The sequence below is a fragment of the Nannobrachium achirus genome (assembly GCF_963921795.1).
Source record: "Nannobrachium achirus genome assembly, chromosome: 11".
Classification (NCBI taxonomy): domain Eukaryota; kingdom Metazoa; phylum Chordata; class Actinopteri; order Myctophiformes; family Myctophidae; genus Nannobrachium; species Nannobrachium achirus.
The window spans coordinates 63,151,326-63,167,177 of record NC_137820.1 but is presented as its reverse complement, the minus strand read 5'-3'; the positions used below and the strand labels follow the sequence as shown (position 1 = coordinate 63,167,177).

The following is a 15,852-nucleotide window of genomic DNA, read 5'->3' as shown; positions in this document are numbered from 1 at the left end:
GGACATTTCATGTTGCTCGCGGGAAGCACACTGTTGAATTAAATTACATTGGGCGCAGGAATTGCACAGCAGCCCATTTTAGTTTTTTAGTGGTTTCAGGCAGCCAATCAGGATTTAGGTCATCTCTCATCTACCCTCTGTTGGGTCGCATTCAGGAACTTCAGACTAAGCAGAGCCTTAATTGGATAGTTTTGGTCAGGATGTGTGGACTGGAGCCATAGATTAATCATTTTGGGCGGGTTGTGTTGACCGTGCTGTGGACTTCTCTGCTCTAGAACAAAACTATTGGCTCCTTGAATTCATCAGGTGTGAGGGGGGACGGACGGAGGACCCAGAATATCACTAGTTAATCTGTAAGAGTACTGATCGCCACTGGAATCTGAAATGACCAAACTCTTGTCTCTGTATGGCCCTGTTGCCAACCGAAGGAAATTCACCACATTCTGTTCTCAAGAGCATGGCATGAAGTAAATGCTTGTTTTTATTTTTGATGTAAATAAAGTTTGCATTACTAAAAAGCTGCTTAATTCTGTTTTATCTGATGAAGATGGGAGTTAATGATGCCCCCTGTCAGGCTTCTGTAGCTGTACTACTGAAGCTGAATGTTGAGGGAAATGGGAGAGGGGGGGATACACTGTTTTGTATTGAATTCAAATGCCAGTAGTGTTTACATTGTTGCTCTTCAGTTTTATGTGTATACCGTAATCCATAGTGGAAAATAAAGGCTGTTTTGAGTTGTTTTCTAACAAACTAGCTCTGGTCTCTTATAGTTTTCATTTGTTTTGTTTCCATGTAGCTGCATAGGAACAGAAACATTTGTCTCCAGTCAAATCAGATCTGCATGACAAATATCTAATCATGGAAAGCTCATTCTTGACAGACTAGTGAAAATGTATTTTATTTTGTATACTGCTCAAAGAATTAATTCTTTGAGCAGTACTACAATATACTACTCAAATTAAGGGAACATTTTGTTCCCTTAAATTATTTGAGCAGTACATTTCCCCCGATAGGCCTCTGTCCTCATTATAATCACATCGTGAACTACAGTACATGAATTGTTGTGTCACTATTCTGGGGGTGAAAATTTGGCAAAGTAGCAGACACTGGGTCCAGTTGGGTCCTATTTCTATTGTATTATTATTAGTGAATGGGTTCCAAGATTGGTAGTTGAGTAATATTTGACTAGGAGTTCTGCACTGTCTCAAGAACTGTCTGGGGTTGAGATGCTTGGGTTCATGTGGTTTAACTCTCAATTGTTGTCTCTCCAGCCTACACAACACTGCACCACAGCTACTGCATCGGGGCACAAATACATTTCCAGTTATTTTGTCACAGTCAGCTATGGAGGATTGGAACATAATTATACAGCAATTGTGAGCAATTGTACGTACCTGGAAGTGTACAAGAGTACAAATGTGACAATTTGGCTACATTTGTACACTGAGTTACAAATGGATAATGACAAGTCATAATGACCAAAATGAGGCTTTAATGAGGCCTAGTCACACAGCATGGAACAATGAGGTATAACAAGTATTTATCAACCCATAAATCTATTAACATTTTTTTTATCCACTTTGTTTTAGAACAGAAATTGCAGCATCACGTTATATAATATAAAAACAATATCACAATGCCAATAAAAAACATTAACATTTTCTATGAGAAAATTAAACCCTAGAACATGGGATTATATTGGCAGTGTCTTTATAAAACAAATTCATCCACGATATAGCAGCAAACACGTTGAGAAAAGAAGCAGACTTTTCTTAAAGGGATGGCAACTTGGTATAGCCTTTTTTTTCTTATCACACATGCAATGTGTGGGAATAGATACAGGTAAGTTAACTGGAGAAAAAACATCCCATTATCTTTACTCTTGCACCTAACTCAGGGGTTGGCAACCCAAAATGTTGAAAGAGCCATATTGGACCAAAAACACCCAAAACAAATCTGTCTGGAGCCGCAAAAAATTATAAAAGCCTTAAATATCGTCGTTGTTGGGTGGAAACCTTGTCTGTCCAAAACTACCGTTTTTGTATTTATCATTTACAAAAATGAACTAAACTAGTGAAAACAGCCGATCTACAAGCACACAACGCCTCGCACCGCGAGGCGTTGTGTGCTTGTAGATCTGCTGTTTTCACTACTTTTGTGCGTCAGTCTTGTATGATGAAGCAGGGCTTTACTTTGCGAAAAAAAAAACATACAAATTTGAAACTTGGAGATAACAAGGTTTCTGCCCCAAAGTGACGATAAAAAAAATCTTTTTTCCATTTTCATACATCTCTGAGAAAGCTCCAGGGAGCCACTAGGGTGGCGCTAAAGAGCCGCATGCGGCTCTAGAGCCACGGGTTGCTGACCCCCGACCTAACTCATCGCTGACACGTGGCGTTGGTCAAGGCTGCATGTGATAGCTTCTTTTTGCTTGATGTAAATGTCACATCATCTAGAAATTGCATCCACACAATATTAAAAATGCTAAATCAAGTAAGAAAAAAGCAAATAAAATTCAAGATGTCACAGTATACCTTCATGAAACGGTGTCAGTCTGAAGCCTAATTTATACATTGTTGTATGACTGTGTTTCTCGCTGAAAGATAATGTTTAAATTAGCTGAGGACTCTCACAAGCAGCTTATCATTTCAGGCTGTGGCAGTCAAGTGATCCATGACTTGATTCTGTTGCTCGTCTCACATCTCCTCTACAAGACTGTTTCTTCTCCTGACCCTTTCCCACCACTTCACTGAGCACAACTTAAGGTTTTGCTAGCCCTTTCTTTTATTGCATCACAGGACAATTTTTTTTAGGCCTATGTATCAATTTCCCCATGTTTTTCAATGGCACAATGTTGCTATTTTGTAGAAAAGATTTTTTTTTTTTGGTGTTTTCCGTTTCATTGTCCTTTAGGCAGTTAGATTCTTCATAACTCAAGGGCCTACAAAATCTGACCAAAGCCCATTGTATAAAGCTAAGAAGCTTAGACGTCAGTCGATTAATGAGGCTGTTTTTCTTCATTCCTGACAAAGTGATTTATCAGATATAGACAGATTTCTTTTGAAAGAGGCAAGTTGTTGATGGTGTTTAGGAAGACAGAACTACAAGTATTTCCCCCTTCCTCAACCATACTTAAAACCACAGAATCATGACCACCATTAAATGAACAATTCTATGGGCTCCTTTCTGCATTTGAAACCATACAGAAGTCTATCAGTTCTGTTGCAGACCAGAATCACAACTCTGCATTCCATTAACCCATTTAGGCCTAGAATTATTGAATGCTTTAACCAGTGAAAAATAGCAGATATACAAGCTCACAGCGCGGCACCGAGTGCCGCGCTGCGAGCTTCTAGATCTGCAATTTTTGAAAAAGTCATGAAAATGTGTGCAAATCTTTGAATATATGTATTTTCAAAGCGAACGTTTGTAACTCAAATTTAGCTTCTGGGTGGTCCCTGCCTGGAACTAAATATTTTGAGATGCGGGTCCGTGGCCAAATAAATATCATTTTGGGGGTCCTTCACATGAAAAGGTTTGAGAACCACTGTCTCTCAAGAACAGACTAACTGAGCTCCAGTTAAAGTGAAAATGACCTTTTCTTTGACGATGGCTGGCCAGATTGCTGACGTAGAAACATTGATTTTTTCAAAAGAATCTTAGAAGGACTCAAAAGACACTTATAGAATCAGGTCAAAATTCTAATTTTCATGATTTAAAAAAAATAGCAGATCTACAAGCTCGCAGCGCGGCACTCGGTGCCGCGCTGTGAGCTTGTATATCTGCTATTTTTCAATAGTTAAAGCATAGAATAATGATACACAATAATGTGTACCCGTTCTACTAAATGCTGTTGACACCTGAGCTCTCCAGAGAGGGTGGTCACTTTGTTTCAGTCAAACGACAGACTCCCAAATGTGGCACAGTAATTCTTCAATTAATTGATTTGTCTTCTCTTCCGCCATAATTGTTGAGTGAATTCAAATCTAGTATGGATCAAAATGGCTGCGAGGCGGAGGGAGACATTGTGACACGGTAATATTCTTTGACATTGTCAGAAACAAATGGGATAATACCTTAAAAAGGTGAATTCATACTTTTGGGCCACAATAGCATTATGTCTGCTCCAAAAGGTAGTTGTATTGTCTTCTAATGTCTTCAAACACTCATACATAGCTATGTAGAACCTACAACAAAGGCAGGGTAGGTAGACCGTATCTAAACAGCAGGTAAAACCCAGTTTAAACTCATCTTTTAGTTTCAGCTCTTTCTTCAGAAAACAGTTCTTGAATTCTGTTAAAATGCTCAAAAACAGTCCCAAGTTATGAGAGAATGTCTCCCAGCACTGGTCCCACGATTATTGAACTTCCTGAACGTCAGAAGTTTGTATCCACTCCACCGCTTTATTTACTCACATGGTCTTTCTCACTAAATCTCGCTCCAAAATGTCATAATGGAAGATAATTGGCAGACAAATCTGTTTCCTCGTTTCCAGTTTTGTTCGTCCACTCTCTGATTGATTAAAGACAGGCAGAGGACTGCTCTCTGCGTCACCTTAACTCTATGAGCGTCCCATAACACAAACGCACATGTACAAACACATGTGATTGTGTGTATGTCTGTGTTTGTACTGTAGGTATACAGTGCCTAAAGAGGTATACCATCCATGTAATCAGTCCAAGCTCTTCTACCCTTACTCTACCCTCAGAGAGCAACTCTGAGACACAGTCCAGGTCTCTGCTCAGATATTGACGTCCCGGACATCAGTGGGTGTGGTCGAGAGGTCAAGACCCTCCGCGTCTCCGATGCTCTTGGTCTCTGTGGTTACAGTGTGTGGCTGTTTCTGCGCTTGCCGAAGACTAGTTTCCAACAGCGACTCAATTTGTTCCTGACACGCCCTGAGACAATCCTAAAGACATGGAGAGACAAACAGACAGGCACTTTAATTCAGATACCAAGTGGCTGTGGTCTTTGGTTTGGCTGAGTTGGGTTCTCATGCATGTGGGAAATATATTGGCCACACGGCCAAAAAAATAAATATGTTTTGGTATGCGGCCAGGTCTAGTAGGCATGGCTCAGGGAGGAGGACGCCCCTGCCATGCATAGTCCACTATGGGCATCCTAAGGGTGCGATAGGCCTAGTAGTGTGTGTGGGTGTGGGGGTGTGAAAGAGTGAGTGGAAATGTATTTGATCCATATGATGTAACACATATTTGTATTATTATTGTGTGATGTATGCTGTAGTAATAAAAATTGAAATCAAATCATATCAATCAGTTGTACTATACAGGAATAAAAAGCTTCATTTGCAAAAAGCACACACATCCGAATTCCTCAAACACTGCCATGTATTTGATGAATATTCAGCAAACACTGAGGGGCCTTTTCCAAAGGGTTCTTTCTCCAGCCTATGCGATGTTTCTTGGTACCTTGGTTCGTTCTTGCAAACCGGCGTTTCCACCAGATTGAACCAGAGCTATTGTCCCCCAGTTCAGATGGTTGTTCACTGGAAAAAAACAAGGATTTTGTGGTTCCCGTTCCGAACCAACTTTTACGGTTTGGAACCAACTCGGTTCTCTGTGAAAAAGCTCACCTCTGGTTCATCCCATAGATGGGAGAAAGAACCTGAACCGGTTCTTTGCCGGCGGAAAAGGCCCCTGAGAGTAAAAGAATGGATGGATGTATAAATCTACCTACCGGATCACTCCTGATGATCTGTGCCAGTCGCTCTGTTAGTTTCTGCGATGTCATGGTGTTGCCCACCATTCTAAGCTGTAAGCCCTCTACCGCAGCTGCCATACTGCCTGCTGCAACCATGGAGGGAGGGTTGGCTATGAATTTAACATCTGAGGATAACAACCAGAGATATGGTTAATAAAGTGCTGTTTTAATAGAGAGTGAAAACAAGAACATAGTAAAAAAAAGGATTAGTACAACAAACAAACAAAAAAGTACCTGTAGCACATAACGCCACAAACGTCTGCGCGTGCTTCCTCAGGATCGGTCTGTGCTCTTTCCTGATTTGCAGCTGGGACAGGAAGTGGTCGATGAAGTCAAGGGGCGTCACGGCAGCCAAGTCCCACTTCAGTTTACTCAAAACCATCAGTTCCATTTGCTGTGAAATGAAGAAGAGGGAGAGAGCAGGGACGGAACATGAAGGATAGAAAGCATTAGATGAAAGGAGAAGAGATCAAGTGGGAGGCATGTAGGGTGGGAGGTAAGGATAAAGGTATCAATGCCTTGCTTATTGGGTTGATGTATGTATTGCTTTGCTTGTTGTGGGTCGCTCTGGATTGGGAGCTTCTGCTAAATGCCTATTGTTATCACTATGCAGTTGATGTATTGATCACATTGATTGTTGTATTGCCTTGCTTATTGGGTTGATGTATGTATTGCTTTGCTTGTTGTGGGTCGCTTTAGATTGGGAGCTTCTGCTAAATGCCTAAACTGGAGCCAGGAGGTATGCGGTCAGCCTATAGGCTTGACTCAGGGACAAGGACGCCCCTGCCTTGCACAGTCCCATGAGAAGTCTGCCATCCATAAGATGAACGATACTCTCATGACTAATTGGAAATGACGCAAGTTCGGGGACTGATCAACCTGAGCTGGCCGCCTCCGGCGAGTTTGTATAGTGTATAATGGCCGAAACACCCTAAGACCTGGAGGAACACTACTGATGATGCGTCCTAAATTAAAACCTAACCCCAGCCCCCGCATCCATCATTCACCACCAAGATGACACACACACACACACGCACGCACACACACACACAGTCAGTGACCCACAGGCCCAAAAGCTCAAGGAGTAGGGACCGTGTCACAATATAGAGAGAGCTATTTGATTGAAACTTACTAAATGAAACTAAATGAATATACAGCACAAGCAGCATTCCCCTAATGTAAAAAAGAGAGGAAAAAACTAAATGCTGACATTGATGTGACTCCCTTCTAAATTATAGGACTTGTTGTCGCATTGGGTTCAGCCCTCTGTTCAACTCAGTGAGTTGAGAATGGAAACACTGCCCTCATGTGGATTCTTTCATATCACACTGTAACACTGTTACTGAACAAACACTCGGTGGGAATGATTCCTGTCACAATATAGAGCAGTTTAACACTGTTACTGAACAAACACTCTATAGCAAAGATTACTGTCACATATTTACCAGTGTGAGTGAAGACGTACAGACGACAGAGCCACTCTCCTGTCCTGTCCTGTCCTGTCCTGTCCTGTCCTGTCCTCTCCTCTCCTCTCGTGGTGTAAACACAGAGACAGAGAGGCACTTCCTGGTCGGGGGGGAATTCCTTGGCTACAGCGCCGCCTGTTGATGGGGACCTACAGAGGTTCTAGAGGCTTGCAGTCTACCGCACTTCCAGGGGGTTGAGGGGGGCTGGGCGGCTTCGCCGCCCAGCCTGGGCACGCTGTCCGGGGGGTAGACGCTGGGTAGACGCCGTGTCTGCCTGGAGGTTGGAAAGAGGGAAAAAAAAAAAAAAAAAACAGCTGCTGGGCTGATGCATGCGTTCAATGCAATGTGAATGCATATGTGTAGAAAGAAAGACAGATAGATAAATCCAATGAATTAAAATAGGAACAGCCAGAGTCTCATGACAGTACAGTTCACTGGTACAAGGTCAACTAAAAGGAGATCCCAGTAATGTTTTTGGCTTATTTCCACAGGGAAGTCATTCACGAATGCAGGACTGTCATAGGTCTGGTATACAGTGTCATTGACAGTACAGTTCACTGGTACAAGCTCAACTAAAAGGTGATCCTAGAAAAGACTAAGTCAGGGGGAAACAATTTAAAAAATAAAACAATAAAAACAGCCGATCTACAAGGCTGCATGTGGGCTTGTGGATCAGCTGTTTTGGGTAAATGGTGGTTATTTATCTAATGCAGTATTGATCCCTTTATCGAGTGATTGATTGAAGACTTTATGACAAGTTTCATGACAGTACAGTTCACTGGTACAAGTTACTATCGAAACCTCGACCAGCTGTCTGTCTGTCCGTCACACTTTTGCCCTGCTCATATCTCTGCAACCGCTGCCACGATCCGTGCCAAATTTGGCACACACTGTCCTTGCCCTCCACCCATCGATTCTCACCCATGGCCCTCCTCTTCTAGTGCCACCATGAGGCCGAGTCGCAGCACGCTTGTAGATCGGCTATTTTTGCTTCTTTTGATTTGGAATCCTAAATGTAACATTTTGATTTAATGTCAAATGCATTTAGTTACTCATGTTAACTTTATGAACTTAAATACGTTGGACAAAAAAGGAATACATTTTAATACTACTATACTAGGCTACTAATATAGACTGAAGTAAAGCGGGTTATGTTTGAATGTTTGGAATTGCAACATTTGACATTATTTATTTAATTAATTAATTAATTAATTAATTAATTGATTCATTTAATTAATTATTTCCCTGTCTGCACCAGGCCGAAAGGACACATTGGCCCCGGCATTGGCTGGGCTCACTGGTACAACCAACTTTCCCCCGACTGCGTACGGATTCTTTAATTAATTACTTAATTAATTAATTAATTAATTATGGCCCCGCCCCCTGCATTGGCTGGGCTCACTGGTACAACTAACTTTCCCCCGACGGCGTAGGCTACTGATTCTTTAATTAATTAATTAATTGTCTCCTCTTTCTTTCTTTCATTCATTCATTCATTCATTCATTCATAAATAAATAAATAAATAAATAAATAATTAAATAGCGGGGATCCCCGAGGGTGTCATCGCGTGCGGGGGGCGAGCCTGATTATTATGTAAATGAGGCTAGAAAAAAGTAGTGGTCTGCGTTAATTATGTTAATGAGGGGTCTGCGTTAATTATGTTAATGAGGGGTGTGGTCTGCGTTAATTATGCTAATGAGGTTGGGGGCGTGGTCTGCATTAATTATGTTAATGAGGGGCGTGGTCTGCGTTAATTATGTTAATGAGCAAAAAAAAAGAAAAAAGGTGGTATGCGTTAAATATGTCAATGAGGGGTGTGGTCTGCGTTAATTATGCTAATGAGGTTGGGGGCATGGTCTGCATTAATTATGTTAATGAGGGGCGTGGTCTGCGTTAATTATGTTAATGAGCACACAAAAAAAAAGGTCTGCGTTTATTATGTTAATGAGCTTGGGGGCATGGTTTGGAAATACGTGTGGGCGTGGTGCGCATACATTATGCAAATGAGGGCGTTAAGTGGCGTTTCCCAGCGCGTAAAAAAAGCAGACGACCGTATGTAAATGAAGGGGAGGAGCTTAGTCGACTTAAAAAAATTGGGGGCGGTGCATGGTTTGGAAATGCGTGTGGGTGTGGTCCGCATAAATTATGCTAATGAGGCTGTTAAGTGGCGTTCCCCAGCGCGTAAAAAATGCAGGCGGCCGTATGTAAATGAAGGGGAGGAGCTTAGTCGACATATGCAAATTGGGGGGCGGGGCGTGGTTTGGAAATGCGTGTGGGCGTGGTGCCATACATTATGCTCGCATACATTATGCTAATGAGGGCGTTAAGGTAGGTTTCCCAGCGCGTAAAAAAAGCAGACGACCGTATGTAAATGAAGGGGAGGAGCTTAGTCGACTTAAAAAAATTGGGGTCGGTGCATGGTTTGGAAATGCGTGTGGGTGTGGTCCGCATAAATTATGCTAATGAGGCTGTTAAGTGGCGTTTCCCAGCGCGTAAAAAATGCAGGCGGCCGTATGTAAATGAAGGGGAGGAGCTTAGTCGACATATGCAAATTGGGGGCGGGGCGTGGTTTGGAAATGCGTGTGGGCGTGGTGCCATACATTATGCTCGCATACATTATGCTAATGAGGGCGTTAAGGTAGGTTTCCCAGCGCGTAAAAAAAGCAGACGACCGTATGTAAATGAAGGGGAGGAGCTTAGTCGACTTAAAAAAATTGGGGGCGGCGCATGGTTTGGAAATGCGTGTGGGTGTGGTCCGCATAAATTATGCTAATGAGGCTGTTAAGTGGCGTTTCCCAGCGCGTAAAAAATGCAGGCGGCCGTATGTAAATGAAGGGGAGGAGCTTAGTCGACATATGCAAATTGGGGGCGGGGCGTGGTTTGGAAATGCGTGTGGGCGTGGTGCCATACATTATGCTCGCATACATTATGCTAATGAGGGCGTTAAGGTAGGTTTCCCAGCGCGTAAAAAAAGCAGACGACCGTATGTAAATGAAGGGGAGGAGCTTAGTCGACATATGCAAATTGGGGGCGGGGCGTGGTTTGGAAATGCGTGTGGGCGTGGTGCCATACATTATGCTCGCATACATTATGCTAATGAGGGCGTTAAGGTAGGTTTCCCAGCGCGTAAAAAAAGCAGACGACCGTATGTAAATGAAGGGGAGGAGCTTAGTCGACTTAAAAAAATTGGGGGCGGTGCATGGTTTGGAAATGCGTGTGGGTGTGGTCCGCATAAATTATGCTAATGAGGCTGTTAAGTGGCGTTTCCCAGCGCGTAAAAAATGCAGGCGGCGGTATGTAAATGAAGGGGAGGAGCTTAGTCGACATATGCAAATTGGGGGCGGGGCGTGGTTTGGAAATGCGTGTGGGCGTGGTGCCATACATTATGCTCGCATACATTATGCTAATGAGGGCGTTAAGGTAGGTTTCCCAGCGCGTAAAAAAAGCAGACGACCGTATGTAAATGAAGGGGAGGAGCTTAGTCGACTTAAAAAAATTGGGGGCGGTGCATGGTTTGGAAATGCGTGTGGGTGTGGTCCGCATAAATTATGCTAATGAGGCTGTTAAGTGGCGTTTCCCAGCGCGTAAAAAATGCAGGCGGCCGTATGTAAATGAAGGGGAGGAGCTTAGTCGACATATGCAAATTGGGGGCGGGGCGTGGTTTGGAAATGCGTGTGGGCGTGGTGCCATACATTATGCTCGCATACATTATGCTAATGAGGGCGTTAAGGTAGGTTTCCCAGCGCGTAAAAAAAGCAGACGACCGTATGTAAATGAAGGGGAGGAGCTTAGTCGACTTAAAAAAATTGGGGGCGGTGCATGGTTTGGAAATGCGTGTGGGTGTGGTCCGCATAAATTATGCTAATGAGGCTGTTAAGTGGCGTTTCCCAGCGCGTAAAAAATGCAGGCGGCGGTATGTAAATGAAGGGGAGGAGCTTAGTCGACATATGCAAATTGGGGGCGGGGCGTGGTTTGGAAATGCGTGTGGGCGTGGTGCCATACATTATGCTCGCATACATTATGCTAATGAGGGCGTTAAGGTAGGTTTCCCAGCGCGTAAAAAAAGCAGACGACCGTATGTAAATGAAGGGGAGGAGCTTAGTCGACTTAAAAAAATTGGGGGCGGTGCATGGTTTGGAAATGCGTGTGGGTGTGGTCCGCATAAATTATGCTAATGAGGCTGTTAAGTGGCGTTTCCCAGCGCGTAAAAAATGCAGGCGGCCGTATGTAAATGAAGGGGAGGAGCTTAGTCGACATATGCAAATTGGGGGCGGGCGTGGTTTGGAAATGCGTGTGGGCGTGGTGCCATACATTATGCTCGCATACATTATGCTAATGAGGGCGTTAAGGTAGGTTTCCCAGCGCGTAAAAAAAGCAGACGACCGTATGTAAATGAAGGGGAGGAGCTTAGTCGACTTAAAAAAATTGGGGGCGGTGCATGGTTTGGAAATGCGTGTGGGTGTGGTCCGCATAAATTATGCTAATGAGGCTGTTAAGTGGCGTTTCCCAGCGCGTAAAAAATGCAGGCGGCCGTATGTAAATGAAGGGGAGGAGCTTAGTCGACATATGCAAATTGGGGGCGGGGCGTGGTTTGGAAATGCGTGTGGGCGTGGTGCCATACATTATGCTCGCATACATTATGCTAATGAGGGCGTTAAGGTAGGTTTCCCAGCGCGTAAAAAAAGCAGACGACCGTATGTAAATGAAGGGGAGGAGCTTAGTCGACTTAAAAAAATTGGGGGCGGTGCATGGTTTGGAAATGCGTGTGGGTGTGGTCCGCATAAATTATGCTAATGAGGCTATTAAGTGGCGTTTCCCAGCGCGTAAAAAATGCAGGCGGCCGTATGTAAATGAAGGGGAGGAGCTTAGTCGACATATGCAAATTGGGGGCGGGGCGTGGTTTGGAAATGCGTGTGGGCGTGGTGCCATACATTATACTCGAATACATTATGCTAATGAGGGCGTTAAGGTAGGTTTCCCAGCGCGTAAAAAAAGCAGACGACCGTATGTAAATGAAGGGGAGGAGCTTAGTCGACTTAAAAAAATTGGGGGCGGTGCATGGTTTGGAAATGTATGCGGTGCATCTCGCTCTCGGAGCACTCGGTGCCGCGCCGTGAGCTTGTAGGTGTGCTATTTTTGGTTTATTTTTGTGGTTTCCTCCGCCACTGGTGTATGAATGTGTGGGTGAATGTAATGCACAATTTCTGTAAAGCGCTTTGGATAAAAGCGCTATATAAATGCACCATTTACCATTTACCATTTATCCATCAGCAAGGCAGCCATATCCTCGAGAGTCGAAGTGTTCCTTGCATCCATCCATGTTCCATTGGTTCTAGTCTTTCCTCAGGTTCCTTGGCTGTTGCAAGCAGGTAGCAAGACATGCACTAGAAAGGTGCCTTGTTGGTCTCAGCAGTTGTACTTCTCTGCTACCAATGCTGTGTCTTGTTCTGTCAAGGTCTTTGCCTCTCCAAAGTTTGTTAGATATTGTATTCGGTCAGAAGCCATAGCTGCATGCTTAGTCCCCACCTGGCCCATGCAGTATATGTCAGTATATGGGTGTTTAAATGAGCAAATAAGACTATTTACGAATAAAAGTAACAAATACAATTACACAACAAAATCAAATGAGGGTTAATGTGATATTAACAATATCACATTGTTCACCCTTCTATTTAATCATTTTGGGGATGATGATGATGTTGTCATCTGCCCATTTATCAATTTTGTAAAAATAAATTGGTTGAACAGAACTCATATTTTGGGACCATCGCTCCATTGTTCACAATGGTTTGTAATGCAGGCTTGTGCAGGCTGCTACCCCAGGAAGTCATGTGATCCAAGATGGCCGCGGTGTGAATATGGTCTATTGGGAAACAATGGTTTCGTATTATTCTCTGGAATTTTTCCATTTCCAACAGCATTTCTGAAAATGTCTCCAGTGTGCTGGTGTCGTCTAGTGGACATTTGGAGCATAACATTTCAATACACAACACATTTAAGATTTCAATGCACTTTATTGTGGTGTTGTTTACATTGCATTTTTGGATATATCTGTGCCTTTGGTCGGGTGTGATTCAATCCTTCTATCATAAAGGCAGTAACTAGTATACCACCAAATGATCACATAATTTGACCATAGATTATTTAACAGTGTTTTTCTGTCAAAGTAATTTACAGAATATTGCATAATGTCCAATGAACGTAAAACACAGAGAGTTTTAATTAACCAGATGCAGCAGTGACTGGGTCCTTGGTACGTGTTTCCAGTTTGTATATGGTCTGGTATCCATCGTCCCAGGCATACAGCTGCTTGTCTTTGGGGTGGTAGTGAAGGCTGCTGTGGCTGGTGTAGCGCTTAGGGAAGAACAGCACACTGCTCTCTTCACTGCAGGCAGATAGATTTAGTATATTAAAAGAAAGAAAGAAAGAAAGAAAGAAAGACAGAAAGAAAGAAAGAAAGAAAGAATTGTGAGATGGTTTTGTCACAGAGAAATTATAGGCTAAATAAAGATTTTTGGGGCGAGAGAGAACCCACAGAGTCCCTGGAATCCACTTTGAGAAACACTGGCGTAGGGGAACCCGAGTGCACCCTGACATCTCAAACGAATTCCTCCTAAAACCTGGTGTTAGAAAAACCAAACACAGGATTTGTTTTAGTTTTTTTGGAATTCCTGTGTTTGCACTCATATTCTGCTAGTAGGGAAGAAGAAGAAGAGGAACAAAAAATGCACTTGAACCGTAACAACACCAACCCCTTCCTTCCTCTGTGTTTAACAATAATACATTTCAATTTATAATCTCAAAAAGAAACGCAAAATGCCTGGCCTGACACGCATAACCTCCTCACCCACTACACCTGTATCGGGTTCAGCTCTTATTACAACCACAAAACTAAATGTGTTCCTCGAGCTCGACGCCGAGTCGAGTTCAGTATATCCACATCATGTTCATGTTGTATTGTTTTTGAAATGTGAAAAGTAACTGTTAACTCAGGCAGACGTTCACATTTTGTAAGGTGCAGGGTAAAAAAAAAGAAGACATGAATGAGTCTGAATCTGCTAGGGATAATACTTGGAAGTTTTATTTACCGACTTTTCCCTCTTTATCGAGCTCTGTGCAGTTATTATTACTTATTGAACTGAGCCCATGGTCTGAAATGCCCTGTATCCCAAACTACACTATCTTGTTGTTTTCTTTATCCGTTAATTATCGTACGTGGCACAATATATTTGTATATACTCGAGGTTGCTAACCACTTAGCCATAAAGAAACGCTTTTTAGAGGTTGCATTTCCATAGTCAAGCCGAGCGCAGACCCTTTGGTCCACATCTGATGTTCTTGTGGTTCTCTCAAGAGTTCCGGAACCATGTTGGAATCTGATTTGCCCATGTTTAAGCAGCCATGAGGCAGTCGGGTGTTTGTCTATGTATATATGTATGTTTGTACGTATGTGTGTACCCGTTAATAGTTAGAAATCAGATGGTTTGGAAATGCAGTCCTCATGGTTGTGCCTGACAACTTGGTTTTAGGTTAACTATGGCTCCCCCTTGTGACTGAACACTGTCATAGACTCATTTTGTTATTCATTCCTTTGCTTTCGTTTGTTTTGATATCCACGTTTGTTTTTTGTTTGTTCTTTTGTATTCCGTTTTATCTGTCATGGTATTGACAGGTCATTGAGCTGGCTCCTCCAAGCATTAGAAGTTCTCAAATGTTGGAAGAATATCGGAAATCTAACCGATTTCCTTGTTTGAATGGAGTTACGTGATAATTAGCAGCATACAAAGATGTGTCGCTGTTGCACCAGAGGGGTATAGAGGTTAGCAGTAGGATGTCTCCACCATGTGGTCTACATCATTATGCGTCTTTCCGGCACAGCTGAGCTTCTATTGGCTGGATAAATGCAGGGTTCAAATTCCACGTGGACTGTTGTAAACCAGGTGTGAGAGAAATCGGAACTACGGTTGAAGTAATTTACTCTGTGTTAACTTTTATTAAGAATTACTGTAGCAACTAATGCACTTGGAATGGACAATGATGAAGGTTGAGACATGTTTAAATTCATGCTGAGTTAATTACCGTACAGGGTCCCCAGCTTCCCTCAGTCACACTGGCACTGACGCTAAACCAATGCAACACATCAGCTCACTCGCATATCTAAACTTCTCCCCAGGTGACTTGTCAAATTTATCTCTCCTTTTGCCGACAGTCTGAATATGTTGTCCGTGGTCCCCATTGCAGTGCATCGAAGAAGATGGGCCATTTTAAGTTGCTCGCGGGAAGCACACTGTTGAATTAAATTACATTGGGCGCAGGAATTGCACAGCAGCCCATTTTAGTTTTTTAGTGGTTTCAGGCAGCCAATCAGGATTTAGGTCATCTCTCATCTACCCTCTGTTGGGTCGCATTCAGGAACTTCAGACTAAGCAGAGCCTTAATTGGATAGTTTTGGTCAGGATGTGTGGACTGGAGCCATAGATTAATCATTTTGGGCGGGTTGTGTTGACCGTGCTGTGGACTTCTCTTCTCTAGAACAAAACTATTGGCTCCTTGAATTCATCAGGTGTGTGGGGGGGGTGGGGGGGGGGGGACGGACGGACGGACGGACGGACGGACGGACGGAGGACCCAGAATATCACTAGTTAATTTGTAAGAGTTCTGATC

At 43.1% G+C, this 15,852-nt stretch overlaps 1 protein-coding gene across 1 annotated transcript; it reads right to left on the bottom strand.

The window, feature by feature from the left end:
• Nucleotides 1-4,741: 4,741 nt before the first annotated feature.
• Nucleotides 4,742-14,556, bottom strand: LOC308294524 (G1/S-specific cyclin-D1-like; the record flags this gene model as incomplete). Its single annotated transcript, XM_080737257.1, has 6 exons — nt 4,742-4,909; nt 5,698-5,846; nt 5,956-6,115; nt 7,341-7,461; nt 13,493-13,573; nt 14,504-14,556. 6 exons carry the CDS (start codon nt 14,554-14,556, stop codon nt 4,742-4,744), a joined length of 732 nt encoding a protein of 243 aa, XP_080593383.1.
• Nucleotides 14,557-15,852: the final 1,296 nt, after the last annotated feature.